At 49.4% G+C, this 17,341-nt stretch overlaps 1 protein-coding gene across 2 annotated transcripts in view; it reads right to left on the bottom strand.

Annotated features, from left to right (window-relative positions):
* Positions 1 to 240: 240 nt before the first annotated feature.
* Positions 241 to 17,341, bottom strand: part of LOC311356448 (transcription factor SOX-6-like) — a 31,268-nt gene continuing 14,167 nt past the window's right edge. Inside the window, exons 3-6 of one of the 2 annotated variants that reach the window (XM_084476229.1) lie at positions 13,400 to 13,586; positions 3,944 to 4,093; positions 1,514 to 1,688; positions 241 to 1,356 (exon numbers count right to left, since the gene is read on the bottom strand). In XM_084476229.1, the coding sequence (XP_084332355.1) occupies positions 1,121 to 1,356; positions 1,514 to 1,688; positions 3,944 to 4,093; positions 13,400 to 13,444 (606 nt within the window). In that variant the 5' untranslated portion in view covers positions 13,445 to 13,586 and the 3' untranslated portion in view covers positions 241 to 1,120. Of the gene's footprint in view, positions 1,357 to 1,513; positions 1,689 to 3,943; positions 4,094 to 13,399; positions 14,506 to 17,341 lie in introns of those variants that run through there. The other variant, XM_084476228.1, reaches the window with a different exon arrangement.

Here is a 17,341-nt window from a genome sequence, read left to right as displayed (position 1 = left end):
CGAGGAACCTTGTGTTTCAATGATCTGCTCTGGTTTGGTTGTTTTTTTTTGTTCCTGCTTTTGTGTAAAAACAGGAGTTGAGGGTAGAATCCCGAACAGCCTAATCTTTTCCCCCCCCCCCCCCCATACTAACGTACTCGCTGAAACTTCAGCGAGGAACGCGCAGCGAGCACGGCCACCTGTCCTGGTGGACGGTCGGTGGTCTCCTCCAAACTCCAGAACGAGGAGGAGGAGGGAAAATGAAAATAGATGTTGGTCGACTTCTTTACATATACATTGACCTAGTTGTGGGTTGAAAGTGTCAGGTGCTGCAATATTAATGAGCAGCGCTCCAAGAGATCCTGCGCCTCACAGCCAACTGGCAGAGCGGCCTCAGACTGACGGGAGGAGGACAGCTTCTTTTTTTTTTTTTTTTCTCTCTCCTTGATTGACTCATCGATTGAAGATATTTTTAAAGGGAATCCCTGGGAGTGTGTGCTCCCGGTACAAAGCGGTAGGCGTCCCACGTCGGGGGACGGAGTGGGCCCGCCAGACGACTTTAATTGGGCAGAGACTTCAGAGTGTTTTTTTAGCCCAAACCGGGCAATGCTTCGGCCTGTCTGCCCCCACACACCGATATCAACAAGACACTGTGCGCTGCTCGCACACGCACGCACGCACGTGCACGCACGCACGCACACGCAAACACACACGCACGCACGCACACACGCGCACACACACGCACACACGCACATACGCACGCGCACACACACACGCACACACGCACGCACGCACGCACGCACACACGCACACACAACCACACCCACTTAAACACACAGACATAAAGTCTACCACACACACACACACACACACATACAACCACACATACACACTCAAACTTTGCTATACTGTCTCTATGCCAATCAATAGCAGTACCTTGGACAGGGATTAAAGAGAACCATTGGTCTTAAGACATGCATTAACCACAACTGCTGTGTTCCACTTTATTTCCTAGTTTGATTTGAGCAGAACTTTATTTTCACCCGCAGCCTGTGTGGTCAAAGGAACGTCTTTACTCGAGATTTTGTAGTGGGTACTACGGTGTCATATCTCCTTCCAATTTCACATCAAGCATAAGAAATCAGAGCATTTCATATATAACATAAGCATAACGGGGTGACTTGAATGCGGGCCTAACCTTGTCGACTCTGCAGTTGTTGAGGCCCATGGAGGTGAGGGCGGAGAGCTTGGCCTCCAGCCCCTGCTGGTGATGCTCCCTCTGGATCTGCTCCCTCATCTTCCTGGCCTCTTGGATGGCCTTCATCACGGCGTCCTGATCTCCGAACAACGCGGTGGAGTTCAGGCTGGAGAGGATGTCTGCGGAACCGCACAGAAGAGGCCGTTACACCCCCACCGAGTCGAACCGGCGACATACTGCAGAATGTCCAGTAACCAAAAAGTTGTAACAAACAGCGGTCAAAACGTTATCTTTTCCTTGAGGTTTTGAGAAAGGGGGAAACGGTGGTTTTCTTACCCAGAGAGGAGCCCCGGCTGAGGCCTCCGCCCAGGGGGCTGGGGAGGCCTCCCTTGCCCATCATGCTGTTGGGGCTGCCTTTGCTGCCGGAGAACAAGTTTCCTGTCGGGGAGTTGGGGGACTTCCCCAGATCCTTGGGCCGGGCAGAGAGGTTGAGAGGCTGTGTGCCCTCCTCCTGTAGCACCGAGGAGAGAGAGGAGGATGAAGAGAAGAAGAGGAATTAGCCTTGTGTGACACAAGCAGGTGCTGACACCCCCACCCCCACGTACACACACACACACACACACACACACACCCTTTCCATTAACAGAGCAGCATTGCTTTCCCAGGCTTTCAATGACCCCCATCCTTCCTCCTCACACTTCCTCTCCGTCTCTGTCCTCCCCCCCCCTCCCTATTTCTTCCCTTTCTCCTCCCCTCCACAACACTCTCTCCGTCTCATCCATCCTTAGGCACCGTGCCACCGCCGTCTTCCTCACAGTTGCCCAGTGCCTTTGTTCACGCTAATTAAAGCAGATTCTGCCTCTCTGTACATCTTCATCTGTTCTCTCCCCCCCCCCTCCCTCCCTCCCCTCCCTCCCTCCCCTCCCTCCCCTCCCTCCCCCCCTCCCCGCACGCTGCCTCTGCACTCTGGTTTCGAAGAATAAATAATGACCAGATAACAGCTGATGCAGATGATCAAAGACAGCTGTTCTTCTATTCACCGTGTGTTGTCTTGCATTATCTACTTCATTAACTTGTTTTCTAATTTCCTTCCTCGTTGCTGCGTGCTCGCTTTTATGAATCGCTTCACGTGGCATCAGCTCAGGTTATTTATAATGTGATAAGGAAGGGGGGGAAAAAAAGGAAAAAGCCGTAAGTGGCTTAGTGGTGATATGCCATCGGTATGAATGAGCTACCCACTCCATTCAGAGCAGTAGGACATGGTTGGGGAGTGAAGATAATGTCAGATGAACAGGCTTCTGTGCTCAGTAGATCACGTACCAAGCTGTGCTTATGTTGGAAGTGCGATGGCTAGTGGTTGATGGTGCAGGGGCATCAATGGAAGCATGTTGTAGCTAAGTACTCTTTTGTCTACTACTATTTAGCCTTTTAGGCTGCTCTGTCCTCAGCATTTATTCCATGATAATTCACAATGTCGGAAAGTCTACATTTCTATGCTATGCTTAACCAAGAGTTTGACATAATAAATATATGACAATAAGTCAAGGCTTAACCCTAACCAAAAAGGGGGTTTTCTTTTTAGTACAAAATGATCACGACGCCTGGACAATACTGTGTGGGACATGCATTTTGGAGTGTATGGTTAAGCAATTACAGGAAAGTCAAATGTGGTCATTTAACTAAGATGAGAGGTCGTCGTTTCATTAAAGGATATTTGTCAAAGCTAAAGTGACTCCTTGTGCAAACATATGACTGAAGCCTAGTCTGCCTCAGGATCTTGCCACTGTGCCATTCAGAAACAGGGATACAGTTAGGATTTATAAAAGAAGGGTTAGTATAAATAGTATAAAAACAAAATTGTATAAAAAATCCTGACTCCCTACTTTCAATTGAGGGGTAATCACACGGTAATTCACCCTTTTTGACTATATAGTAATGTTTCTAAAACGTGAACAATCTTGTAATACATTTTGTCTCCCTAATTCATTTTAACCTCATCTGGAAAATGAATGGGAATCAATAGGCTATGACTGAATTGTGTTCTTTTGATGGCTGTTTTTATTAATCTCAGGTGCAGGCAAATGTGGGTGTGCACGGGTAAAATAAAGAAAAAGAGCAAAATGGAACCGTAGACCGTAACTCTGCCCCGGCCTTTAATGACATGATTTATATATGTTCTCCATTGTGATATTATTGAGTTAAATATTTCCAAATGGGCGTATGTTTGCGATTATGGCCTTGGTGAGTGGGGATGATATATATGGGCTCTGATCTGTGTGGAGATCTAGTGGCCCTGTGCCATACAGCAGCATGAAATACCTTCTGTATTCAGTTGATTTACAAGACGGGGAAAAAAGAAAAATCAATCCGGGTTTTGCATCATTTTCCCTTATATTTGAATAACACTACTCTGACGTTCTGTCGGAATGGCTTTGTTTCATTGCAGCAAAAAAAAACACGGTTTCTTTGTGATCTGAAACCATGTGTTCCACAAATTGCTCGCTTGGAGCTCCCAGAGCCATAGCAACCATGTCCACAGAGTTCTGGTTGAGAGAGAGAGAGGGCCTTGTTAAAAGCCCACAGATTGATGGCCTGCTAGAAGTTCAGTGGGCTCAGCAATGGCCCGCGCGCAAGAGGCGCGTGTTGCTTATGCTGGCTTATTGAGACGGCCGCGGAGGAGACTGGGTCTAGGGCTGCTTGGAAGGAGAAGGGAAGAAAGTGGAGAGGGGAGGAAGGGAAGTGAAGAGAAGAGTGGAGGAGGTGTACCTTGACTTGCACCATAGGACTGGAGGACCTCTTGTCATTCTTCAGAGAGGACGGAGAGATGGGCCCGCTGGCGTTGGTGGGCTGTTGGAGGTGGGACATTTTGGCTCCGGGAGAGACCTGCATGCTGGCGAGCTGGGCGGCGTACAGTTGCTGTAGGGAGATGAAGAAACCCACAAGGCGTTAACATCCAAAGCCCGCAATACATTCAAAGTTTTATATTCTCTCTTTTCCTCTCACAGAAATTCTGTCGGCCTCTGTCTGCCTTCATCTCTCTCTCTCTCTCTCTCTTTCTCTCTTTCTCTCTCCTACTCTCACTCTCTCTCTCTCTCTCTCCTTTAGGTCTATCCACTATTTCCATGAGGTTGGCAGAGAACCTCCATCAAAGGTCTTAACTGTATTTCAAAGGCTGAACCCAGGGAGAGAGACAGCAGTCTTAAAAACCACACAGAGATGGCTTTCATTCAAGATACTTGGAGCCCTTATTTTCCACTCATCACAGACAGAAAAGTTTGCAGACTGAATGCAAGTGTGTGAGTAAAGATCTCTCATTTCTCTAGATCCACACAGTTTCCTATTGAAGTCGGAGGCCAGTGATTGGCCTCTGCGCGGTCACGTGGGGCGCCCCGCTCGCCATCCCACAATGTCAGAAGAAAAATAAAACCCAACCTCTGCTGGACTCGTATCACAGAATACGTTAAACACAGGCATTATTAAGGCTTAGAAACCTGTACAAAGAATACTGATGTCAACACAGCTATTATTCTTGGCACGGCTTCAAGTACGTTTTTCCATCCATTGGAGTTATGGCTCAGAGCTGTGGTTAATATGACTGGTGAGGTACTCCATGACACTTATTCCTGTGATGGGCTTCTACTCCAGAGGCTCACTTTATGTTTCTATAACTGGACTGATTATATGGCAACCGTAGTTCGTACGTAGTTACCGTTATTCATGCAGTTGTGGAAGTATTGCAGACATTTGTGTTCCATATAGCAGGGCTATTGTGTTGTGATGGATCCTATATTGGAATCAATCATATTGGCCTTCATTGTAAATAGACATTTAAGACATTTTTATGACTTGCATTACACTTTCAGAATTTGGATAAAGGATAAAACTGAAATAAAACATTGCAATGGGAACTCTAATGACTGTTTTGACTTTATTCAACGGTGCTGCTCATTTTTGGACTACTTGAGTTCAGCGATACTGTCTAGACTTCTCTACCGTGGGACGTTATTGATTGGGCTGGAGGTAAGTGGTGGAATTGGCTTTAGTCTCCCGAAGAAAAAGGTAGAAGGTCTGTCAAAGAGCTAGAGTCTGAAACTAGCCCATTAGAGAGAGAGAGAGAGAGAGAGGGAGAGGGAGAGAGAGAGAGAGTTATATATTATATACAGGTCTTCTACGCCGGTCAGTCTGAGACAGCCGCCGCCCAGACCAACCCCCATTGGCCTGTTATCCAAAAAAACTGGGTAAATCTTTTGGTTTCCTTTGGTTGAATCAATCAGATCGGCCTGTCGAGCAGAATCACGTTTCTGTTCCTATGGCTAATCAGCATGGCCTGTCTCATTTCCTGGTTGGACTAGCCACATACAGACCGCATTATGTCCAAGGAAAACTCCGACCTGGGCCCCGGTGGCCCTTGTGCCCCCGCGGCAGCTCCGCGGGGCCCAGCGCCGCGCCAAACAAAGCACTTTGTGTCCGTGCACATATCTCCAGATATAAACACGTATGCGCTTCTGTGAGAAACTTTATCGCTGCCACATAAGCGGGCCGGCACAAAAGCGCTATTCTTCCAGGGGGGACCTGGGGATAACAAGAGCACACGGGCAGCGGAAATGACAGACTGATTATGTTCCCTACAATGATAGCTACGCCCCCAGCCGCGCTCACAAACAGCCTTTTGTCTTTGGCAGGAGCGGACACAGGGACCGGACACTACTCGCTCTTTTTTCCCTTTTTTTTTTTAATCAGTCTAGTCTCCCAAGTTAATGTCAATGTCACTGTGTGTGTGACGGAGCGTTAAAGAGACAGAAAGGTGGAGAGCAAGCGACAATGTCAGGGAGGGAGGGAGAGGGAGAGAGAGAGGGAGGAGGAAGGGAGCGAGAGAGAGAGAGAGAGAGGTTGAAAGAGAAGAGAGAGAGAGACGTATCATGGCTCTCTGTTGACTGCGTGTGACTCCAGGCTAAACACTCGAGTCGGGGAGCGGAAGTGGAGTCTGCCGGACAGATGTTACCAGGCCTACGTCTACGGGCATCCCCATGTCCTTGTGTGGGTAGAACTTTATTGTTCCGGAAAAGGAGCATAATTAGACTCCTGCCTTCAATTAAAGGCAGTCAGACTTCCCTTTGTGAGAGTAGTGATTAGCAGGGGGAGACAGGGGGGGGGGAGTGGGGGGGGGGGAGCACTTCTGGAGCAACACTCACCTCCAGGAGTTACAGAACAATAAATACAATCAGGAGGAGGGCAGGAAGATGTGTTAACAACACCTCCAGAAGAATGCCATCTACATAAGCAGGGATGGATGAGGACCTGCACCGCTGGCCAAGGCTGGGGCACATCTGTCTACCACACCACCCCCCCCCCCCCCCCACCACCCCCCCCCCCACCCCCGTTAACCCACCCTGGTGTCTGGGGGCAGTAGGCAGGCTGCTGAAGGTTAAGTCTGGGAGTGGTTGTCAGAAGTTGAGCCGTATTCCCTTTCCTTCTCCTTCTACCTCCGAGCGTACCGCACCATGGTTGACTGTGACCACCACATGTACTGCAGCTATGTTCCCCCCAACACTGGGGAGCATTCAACAGGACCCTTGCTTCAGATGTGACACAGAAAGAGATTTGTTGGTGAAAGTTATGATTTGGATATGTTGCTTAATATGCGGCAGGTGGAACGGTATAGTGTATCAGTGTTTACCCTACCATTTTTTTCCCAGCAGCGGTGCTGATGCGGTACTATGTTGATGTGCACGTGCATGGATCTAATGTGGGTTGTGGACGGTTCTGACGTGCGTGTGCACATTTCCGATGTGGGTGTGCACATTGCTGACGTGCGTGTGCATGGTTCTGATGTGGCACAAATAGCATTTGGGGTGACCAACATCATTTTTTATTACAAAAATGATCATATAAATATATGTATATATATATTTTTTTTATTATTTTATGTATACATCTTGCAGTGGCATTGGTAATCCAGCAGCGTGGCTTCAACACTCCACACATAACACTGGTGTAGTATGGGAGTTCTGTTTACAGTTTTGTCTCACATTGTCTGGTGACCCTTTGCTTCTTTCCACACACACACACACACACACACACACACACACACACCCACACACACACACACCGACACTGAAAGAGAACAAATATGCGTTTCCATACATAGAGGGACAACAAACAAAGACCTCACAAACACAGGCATCCACACACACACACACACACACACACACACACACACACACACACACACACATTCTACCCACACTTGCATACAAAAACTTTCTACCACAAAGGACGAAGCAGACAGAAAGGAGGCGAGGGTCTTGTTCTGTGACCCCCCCCATCCCCGTAGAGCGCAGCACATCTCAGCAGGCATGGATTCCAAACGAGCACAGCCGGACCAAGGTCAGCCCGTTAGCCTCGGGTAATTAAAAACAAGCCCTCTGGAGGCGTCGCGGGTTAAACAGGAGCTTCACTTTTCTGCCTGCCACAACATTAAACGGAGATTACACACTCTGCTGATGGGGTTGGACGTCTCGACACACGTCTCAGCCTCACGCCCGCACACACATCGCCGGTGGTGTGACGACGTCTGGCAGCCGCCCAGAGATACAATGCACCACCTCCGTCTCTTTGATGTCACCTCATCAACCTCATCGTCATCATCATCAGACGTCTCATCGTTGATGTCCGTGAATTTATTAGCCGCTAAAAATGAGATTAGTCCTGCGTTAACTATGAACCCGGCTTCAATTTCAGTTAGTGTTAAAAGAGTAAAAAAAAAAAAATGGATCTGCAACGGAGGCCCTGTGTATGATAAAGATAAAAAGGAGATTGTTTGTGTGTCTGTTTACTTAAGAGGCTGCAGCACAGCAACAGATGCTGGAGAATACAGCAGCATATTTTGTCAACTTTATCGCTCCCAGCGATGACGCTCCACTGAACATTTATCACCGCTGTCTGTCACGACACTCAAACCCAACGAGAGGAAAATAAACAGAATAATTCAGACATTGAACTGCTTAAAGGACGCTCCGGCTTTGTGTGTCTTGCACACAGAGTGGGATGCGACATTAAGTTGTCCTGTGTTTTTTTCAGTCGGGTGTGTCTGTCTGTGTGTGTGTGTGTGTGTGTGCGCTTGTCCTCCCCCCCCCAAGCGCGTGTGTGTGTGTGTGTGTGTGTGTTTCAACTGTCCGTCAATGTCTCGTTCACCTCTGCCTTCCTTGCGCTGAGCGCTGGGCTGGATGGGAGGGCATTAATTGTGCTCCAGTGCACCGCACCGTTTAAAAGGCAGTGCAGCGCCAGCCGCACTTTTGCCACAAGGCTTGTACAGGCTGATTGCCCCGGGGCGGCCAGGCAGGCTGACCCGGGCCAGGCCCAGATGTCAGGAGGATGAGGATGGCGTCCTGGTGCAGTGTGCCGAGGCTTTCCAGTATGGCCCAACATCTGTCTCATCTGCTGGCACCCAACCTGCTTCCTCCGCTGCTCCATCCCTCTCCCTCTCCCCCTTCTATACGTGCCCTTCTCACACTGCGTCTCCCTTACACTATACTCCCCCCCCCCCCCCCCCCCCCCAATCTCTGTCTGGCCTTTATGGAGCACACACACACACACACACACACACACACACAAACTTACAGATACAGCCCTCCCGGGTAGTGTGTGTGGGCATGTGTGTGTGTGTGTGTGTGTGTGTGTGTGTATCTGAACATGTGCATGTGTGTATAAATGTAAATGTGTGTGTGTGTGTGTGTGTGTGTGTGTGCGCCCATATATCTGTGAGTGTGTATGTGTGTGTGTTGCTTCTTCTCTTGGCCCAGGACCCCCCAGAGCCAGGCCTGCCATTCAGTGCTGCTCACTGCATTATCCACTCTATGTGTCCATCTGTCCCTCTGTTTAGCACTGCCTCCATGCAGCTGCTCACCTAGCCAGCCTATTAGCCAGCTCCCAGCACACCGCTAGCTCTGCTGCACCGCTCTGGGTTACCTTCAAAGCCCGGGCTCCTCTCATCGTAAACACAGAAACAGCTGCCTCTACAGCCTGTTTCTGCTTCTCCCGATCCTCTGCCCTCCTCTTCCAGCCCCTCCTGCTCTCTCTTTCTTCTCCATCCCTTCTCTTTCAAAGTCAAAAGTGCTGCACTTGTTGGTGATTGAGGCGGCTTCTTCTTCGCGTGCACGGTGGGGCCCTGTACTGCCACGCGTCCATTTACATGCGAAACAAAAGATAATAGGCGGTTTGCCTCCCGTTTGTTCCTGACTGTAACACTTCTCCCTGTCGCTCCGTCTAAGGCGATGAGTGGCTCCGTCTGAGATCTGGTCAGGTTGTCACTGAACATGTGTGCGGCTTTCATCTCCACGGTGGCAGCCAGAGCTGAACTGAACTAGTCCCAGGTCTATCACGGCCCCAGAGAGACGCCATCGCCAATGTGATTGATGGTAATTGCAGTGTAAAGTCACCACTCAAGCAATTTAACATCCGATATTGTAAAGCTAAAGGATGTGGCGGCCCGCGCGCAATTTAGCGGAGAAAGGGAAGAAAAGTGACACGGAGATAGGGGGAAAGAAAAGACATGGAAGAAGCGTTAAGAGAGAGAGAGAGAGAAATGTACGATCGAACGCGTTGAGGGATGGAACGAGACGCACTACGAAGCGAGTATGCGGATGAGTCGAGACGGAAAGACGGAGCGAGATGAAGAGAAAATTGAGATTAGGCTCAGTGAAAGCAGAGGGTCCTATTTATTTAGTCCCAACAGCAGCCCAATGTATAGAGAACCCAGATGTTCGGTTTTATCCAATGATGCTTTCTTTAAAATGGCTTTAACCTCAAAGCCTGTTTCCAATGATAAAAACCAGGCCTGTCTTAAAGGTCCTTCTGCTGTTTACCTCACGAGCAAAAAAACAAGGAGCAATATATCAAGTTCACATTGGCTTTAAGTAAATTGTTTTTTCACTTGCCAATTGATGCTAGGCACCGTGCACAAACAGCAAATTAAGTGGGGGCCAAAATGGAAAATTCTTTTGTGGAATTAGGGAAATTCCCCTCTTGTCTCCTTACTCAATTGAATATAGTGTGTGTCAGGGCAGATGCGGCCACGATCCCAACACAATTTCCTGTGTTAGGTGAGAGGTGTCAGTTGTAATCAGGGGTGGGGGGGGGGGCAGGACAGTCGGGGACGGGGGGGGGGGGCCATTGTCTCCTGCCGGTTCCTGAGCTCATCCCCTGGCTCAGTGCGGGCACTAATGAAGAGGGGCACGCCGCAGCACCGCAGCGCCGAAGGCCCCCCCCCCCCCCCCCCCCTCCTGTGAGTTGAGGACAGGGGGGCCAATCTGCCAGTGAAGCGCTAAGTGAAATTGCCCCCGTGGTATATATACGGCGATGCCCGGTGACAGCTACTCGTGCGCTGGCAGCCACCAGAGTCACGCCGCCGCCGCCGCCGCCACCCCCCGTATTGACAAGCAAATTACCGTCTCTCCCCCACACACACTCAACGCACGCACCACGGCGACATTCATTTACATCCATCAGCCCTGGACCTTTGTTACCTCGCTGGGGTCGCTTCTCTTGCAAAAGAGAGAAAGGGCATAGTAGTGTGGGAGGGGCACAGGACGAGGGGGGAGGTGGATGTGGTGGTAGAGTAGAGGGGGTTGGGTGGGCGGTGGGTGACTGTTATGACAGAGGAGATGGTGGGGGGGGGGGGTGGGCGGGGGGGTGGGGCTATGTAGCCAACATTAAGACTGATGGTGCGGTGAGCCTTGCTGACTGAATCGGTGATCACATTACCTCTGCTGCATTGTGGGAATTAATTCTTCCAATAAGACAATTTTTTAAGGTTCATATATTTCACAAACTAAACTGAGTAAATTGGGGAAAATTATACCTTGCCATGCAGTTGACAGGGGGAGACATTTTAATTAGGGGGACACAGCCAATGCAGCACTGCGAGAGGATGTGTGTGTGTGTGTGTGTGTGTGTGTGTGTGTGTGTTTATCTGTGTGTGTAGGATGAAGGACAGGAGGGATAACTATAAAAGTTTTGTAGGGGCTTTGTAGGACACAGACGATAGTCAACATGCTGTTGAAAATGATGCATCAACTCTGGTATACACATAGGCTATTCAATCCTTTATCTAGATTCACCGGATTAATACCGGTATAACTAATACGATAATACAAATATCATGCTATTATCATTATTCTGTTACTTTCTTTATTTTTTTTACACGTAAAATGGTAAGAGGAGGACACAAACAACCAATCACACTGGGTGTTCCTCAGAACTTGGTGTGCGTGTGTTGTTGTGTCGGGGCCCGCGGGCGGCCGGGCCGGCGGTGCATCACGACGCTAAGCGCCAGACAAAGTGACTGCTTGTCGCCTCTCACCGCAAATGACACAACTCCGCTTTGTTGTTTTGTCAATGTGCTTTTACAACAGCAGCAGCAGCAGCAGCAGCGTTTTGCCTACGCCTTTGGTCCCCCTCATGTGGATCCCACGCACACACAGACACACACACACACTTAACCGACAAACACTTTAAACACACACACACACACACACACACACACACACTTAACCCACACACACACACACTTCCTGAGACTTTGCTCTCCACCAAGGGAAAAGAGTAGTGGTAACAGTATAATCATTGTAAAAAAAAAGAAAAAAGAAAAAAAGGGAAGCGCCTGCCTCCGACTTAATCGATTCCATCTGTTGCTTCATATGATGTTTTTAATCATACAGTAGCGGATGCTCATTTCATTGTGGAGGAAGTACTAGTAGTCACATGGCTTGTTGATACTGGCTACAGAGAAAAGGGCATGTTTGCCTTGCCTTGCTTTTTTAAGGGGAGTCTCTAGGCAGGGTAAATAGCAGGCACGGGCAGAATATGACGGGCTGGCAGACTTCAATTAATGGTGAACGCACCTCTTTTTGTTTACTGTGTTCTGAAAAGGTCGGCCAAGTCAAGGTCTCGGAGGCCATTCCCAGGGTTAGAGGCATAATCTGAATTAATGACGGCAGCCCCGTCTCCCCTCCTCTCCCCAACCTTCAGATATATGACTATCCTATCTGACCTTGTGCGTCTCTACAAATAGACTGTCTCAACCATCACTCCGGTCTAATGGCCTTCACTGTGATGCCCAAACATAGAAGTACAAACAGGGTAAATAATTATTATGTATCCCTTTTTCTCATAGAGAAATATACTGCACATCAACAGATTCATCATCATCATCATCTTCATCGAGTTCAAGCATCAACTTTACTTGAGCTAAAGTGTATATTCAAACTACTTCATCAATAATCATTATACTGCTTTAGAAGTTACAACCATAATCTTACTCTAAATTATAGGAAAAAGCAAGTAAGTCTTACTGGTGGTAATAGGTTTAGAACATTGGTTGAGAGGATTTTGCTCAGTGTGGTTGTGTGTGTGTGTGTGTGTGCGTGTGTGCACGCTTTTAATATAAATGTAAAAAAAAAAGAAGTTGGACAGTAGGCCAGGGAACCCACATCGTCCCGACGGAAAACAAAGAGCAATGTGCAAGAGAGGGCTTGATAATGGCGGTAATTATAACAGTAATGACTTGGGAGTGTAGGACGGAGATAATGATCTATATTAAACAACGTGGCCTGGGGTTAGCCTCCTGAACCGGGATCAGCTCCTAGTCTAAACGCTGCGTTAGCTCCTCCTGGAGGAGCCTGCGGGGCCCTGGGGCCAGACCCAGCCTTCCCGTCACATTCCCTCTCATTCACTATCTCTGTTTCATGTGTCGTTGCATCTGCACAAATGCGTCTTCAAAGCGTCCGCATATCCTTTGAGTAAATACATAAAGTAGGCTCGTTCTAAAGGAGAAAAGCACCCCCCCACACACACCGTCACAATATTTGCTCAGAGCTTGTTGTTTTTTTTGATTTGTTTTGTCTCCGAGTGATTGAGAAGCGATTAGCGAGAGCTTCACGATTCTCCCTCCCCATAATAACTGTGATCATCGGGACTCCTCTCAGAGAAGGATAAACCCCCCCCCCCCCCCCCCCAACAATGGGATGAATTACATGTGTAAGGTGATAAGCCTGTGTGAGCAGGGGCCTCTGGGGTTATTTACTGTGCAGCGGCGGCGGCGGCGGCGGCGGCGGCGGCAGCTCATTACTTAGCGTACAGCTGCTAAGCCTTTCTGTGTGTTCTGTGTGTGCGCGCCCTGGGCTTGGCGTGCGTCCCTAGCGCTCCCTGTCATGGTACACATACCTGCAGCTGGAGGGGGCTGAGCCCTGACGCGGCCGCGCCTGCCATCGTGGATGGAATGAACTGCACGGGATAGTTATCACCTGTCAGAAGAGAGAGGGAGAGACAACAATGCGCACAGGTTGAGACAATGAACGCAGCCCGTGGCGGGACGAGGCAAGTGCCAACAGGGTTCCGGAGGGCCGCTTCTCTGCGGTTTGCGGCGGCGCAGCGTTTGGGAATTGCGCCCTCGGCTCTCAGCCCAAACATCTGCATGGACAAAAGGCTGAGCTGGTCCGACTGGATGAGGATCAGGAATGAGAAACGCCCGGTGAGCTCCTTGGACGGCCACCTGCACTGTGCTCTCTTTCTGGAGCGTTATTTCACGTTGGAATTCTTCTAATTCTCCTGTCCTGTATTCATGTGCAAATAAGCCTACATGTTTGCGTGTGTGCGCGTGTGCGTGTGCGTGTGTGCGCGTGTGTGTGTGTGTGCGCTTTTAAGTTTGTCTTTAGGCATGTGCAAATACGTGTGTGTGTGTGTGTGTACGTGTGCTTAAACGTGCAAGTGTGTGGACATGTGCGATCATGTGCATGTATGCATTAGTGGTCTACAGAGCACATGTTGAATATCTTCCCAGGGAATGAGCGTGAGTTTTTTTTTTTATAGAGAGGCAACATGTACTCTCAGGTGTACTCCATACAGCTGTAGACTTGTCTCGCCCATTGTTTGACAGAACATTGTTTGTTTCGTAGCGATAGCTTTGGCAGAACAGTGAGATCATTTGTATGGGAACGAGTTCAAACACGCGCGGCGTCACAATCGCACGGCCGAGGGGAGGTAAAAAAAAAAAAAAAGGAACGAATGTTATTGCACACGACGCTGTGAACCCGCCGAGAGAATGTTCTAAACAACAGCTTTATTTGATGACTGTGCAGTGCAGCCAGCCAGCCATCAGTGTGTGTGCGTGTGTGTGTGAGTGTGATAGACAGTGATATAAAAAAAAAAGAGGCCGGCTGTATGATTGATGCTCACAGGGGTGTTGAGTGTATAACTGAGTACCAGAAGCTTTTACACACTCAACCCCAGTGTGTTCGAGACAGGCAGAACAGCCCCGGCCAGGCAGGCCAGCCCAGTGCACACGGGGGTGGGGGTGGGGGTTAGGGGTGGGGTGGGGGGGGGTTGAATTGAAGCATATGTGTTGAGAGGCGGGGGGGGGGGGGGGCATTGGCCCTAGTTCAGACCCCACTTCTGCCTGTCACTTCTCCTCACAAACACATGGAGCCATGAAGCCAGCGGCGTGAAGGTAAATGCATATAGGGTACCTTCTATTTCACTTCCTCCCACCCCCACCTCCCCTTCTCCCCCTCTTTTTTTTTTTCCTTTTGCTTGCCTTCATTTTTGCAATCTTGTATAGCACAGCACATTGTGATATAGGCCATGGAAATCCAATCCCCATTTTAGGGCAGGAGCAAATAAAATCACAAGGCAGAAGTGATTTCAAATTGTACTGGGCAGGATGGGAGGGGCCGGGCCGGGCACCGTGGTTATGTCTGCACTTTCTCTTTATGCGATCGCTCTGTCTCCGCTCTTTATCAGAGTGACCCCTCGCTGACTTCTAGATGGCGGGGTGAGGAATGTTTCTCAGACGGCACCCGGTGAATGAGTACACTAGTGTTTGCAGGTCGGCATCCGGTTGGCTGTCGGGGTGCCTACTGCTGCTGACCGAAAACAGTGAGTGGCAGAGCTCATGGCTAACTGAGCTATGAGCTCTGCCGGTTTATCATCACTAGTAGGAGGAAGAACATGAGGTTTGTGTCAGTGCTTCCTGTAGTGGAAACAGCTGGGCTCTGTGGTGCCAGGTGCCCTGGTCTGGATGATATGAGGAGGAACACGTGGGCATGGTGGTGGTGGTGGCTAGGTTGAAAGTAGTGGAAACCAGTTCATGTTGTGACGAATAAATAAACGACTGGAGGCCTACACACCTCTGTTCACTGTCCACAACAAAACAGGTGTTCCATGTAGTAATATAAGCCCAAAAATGTGAAAGTAATTTGGGTTTAAGCCCCCATAAATATTGACACGTATGCGTTGTGTAAATGCGTAAGTTGCCTCTGGTGGGGCAGGAGCCAAAGACCTTCTTGTTAGAAGATTAGTCCTCATTGAGCTCATAAGCCAACATCTAGGCGGATTTGACTTTTGCTTCATTTAATCTTTCCTTTATGAAGCTTAAACTGAAATGCATAATCCCGAACATCACACAAAAGCGGTAATTTCCGTTGAGTCGTTAGACATGGGGCAATACGCCGCGGAATCAAAGGCTGTTAAGTCATACGTGTCGATATCACTGAACGGGGGAGAGAGAGGAGCCCCGTCCAGCGGGGGCGCCGCTCCGGAGACAGGGGGCCCCCGTCTCGCAAGAGAGACCCAATGACTTCTGGAGTCACTCTGAGCATCCATTAGACGCGTGCGAGGACTGCCGGCCTCGTCCCGTCTGCGTCAACAGAGCAGATAGGCGGCGTGTAGCGGGGAGGGGGGGGGTGGGAGGAGGGGAGGGTGAGTCCTCCTGTCCCGTCTATTTGTTTAAAGGATGGCCCGGTGCCTCTAGGGGAACTGCCGCTCTCTCTATGCCGTGCAGGCACCAGGCGCCATTGGGCACAGCCTGCGTTGACTTATCACCACCGGCGCTAGAATGGCTCTGTTTGCCGCAGTCAGCGCTGCGGGGCTGGAGGGGTCATCAGCGGCGGTGGCGGGCGGCGGCGGTGGCGCCCGTAACGGACGGCATCAGATTAGCGTGTAGCAAAACGCCGGGAGAGAGGGGACGCTTGGCCGGTCGCGTCGCACAGGAAGGAGGCCGCGGTGGGCGTCCTGTGGGCTCTGCAGGTGGCCGGTGATCTCTTTGGGTATATTGTGTCGGAGGGGCGGGAGATAATAGGCTACTCTGGAATACGTCCCTGTGTGTGAGCGCTCAAGTCGTTTGTTGTTTTTTTGTCACAGTCAGAGCAGCTTTTTTTTTTTGCCACTTCTTTATGAGCTCATGAATAATGCAGGCCGTACACACACACACACACACACGCGCGCGCGCGTGGCGACCCCTGACCACGGTGCCATAATGGCTGCGTTTATTTCAGCTAAATATTTTTCCAATGCCGGATCTATGGGAGAAAAAAAAAACACACCAGGCAACGGTCGCTTCCCCCAGGCACTTCATTTAAGCTGTCATGGCTCCATAGTTCCAAAATAGCTGACTTTCTTTTCTCTCATGTGGTTTTATAGTTCATTCATTAACTGCACTACTACACCTTTTAATCTTTCCCTCCAAAGGACCTGCTGACTTCCTCGTGTTTTATCCATTTTTTTTTCTTCTTCTTCTTCTTCTTCTTCTTCTTCTTCTTCTTCTTCTTGTTCTTCTTCTTCCGCAGACTCCGCTCTGTGATCCGGTCATCAGATTCAACAGGCCTCCTTTATTGAACCTAATCTAACTATGAATGTCTATTTTTAATTCTTACAATCTACTGCTCCCGGGCTGTCAGAAAAAAAAAAAAAAAAAAAAAAAAAAAGCCCAGAGACGGATCTGTCTGTGTCATTATTGTGCGTCAGAAAATGTGACACGCACACACACAAACACACACAGACAGAGACAGACAGACAAAAGGTGTGTGAGGCTGAGAGCAGCAGCAGGGAGAGACCCGGCCCACGGTTCTTTGTTAATATTTAATTACAGTACTCATCGGTGGCACATCTTTAATTCTCACTAGAATGGACCAGGCAGAGATAAAGGATTAAGGTTACCGCACCGCGAGGGAATCAATCAACATGTTACAGCAATTTCCCACAAATGTGTTTTTTGGAATGCTTGCGTGTGGAGCCTTCCCCCCCCCCCCCCCTCCCCCCCGCCTCTATTCAAAAGACAAAAGGAGAGGAGAAGGCATGCTGTTACAGGCAACTGGAGAAGTTGCCTGTAAG

The sequence above is a fragment of the Micromesistius poutassou genome, assembly GCF_964030765.1.
Source record: "Micromesistius poutassou genome assembly, chromosome: 12".
Lineage (NCBI taxonomy): Eukaryota > Metazoa > Chordata > Actinopteri > Gadiformes > Gadidae > Micromesistius > Micromesistius poutassou.
This window is presented reverse-complemented; position numbering and strand designations above follow the sequence as displayed.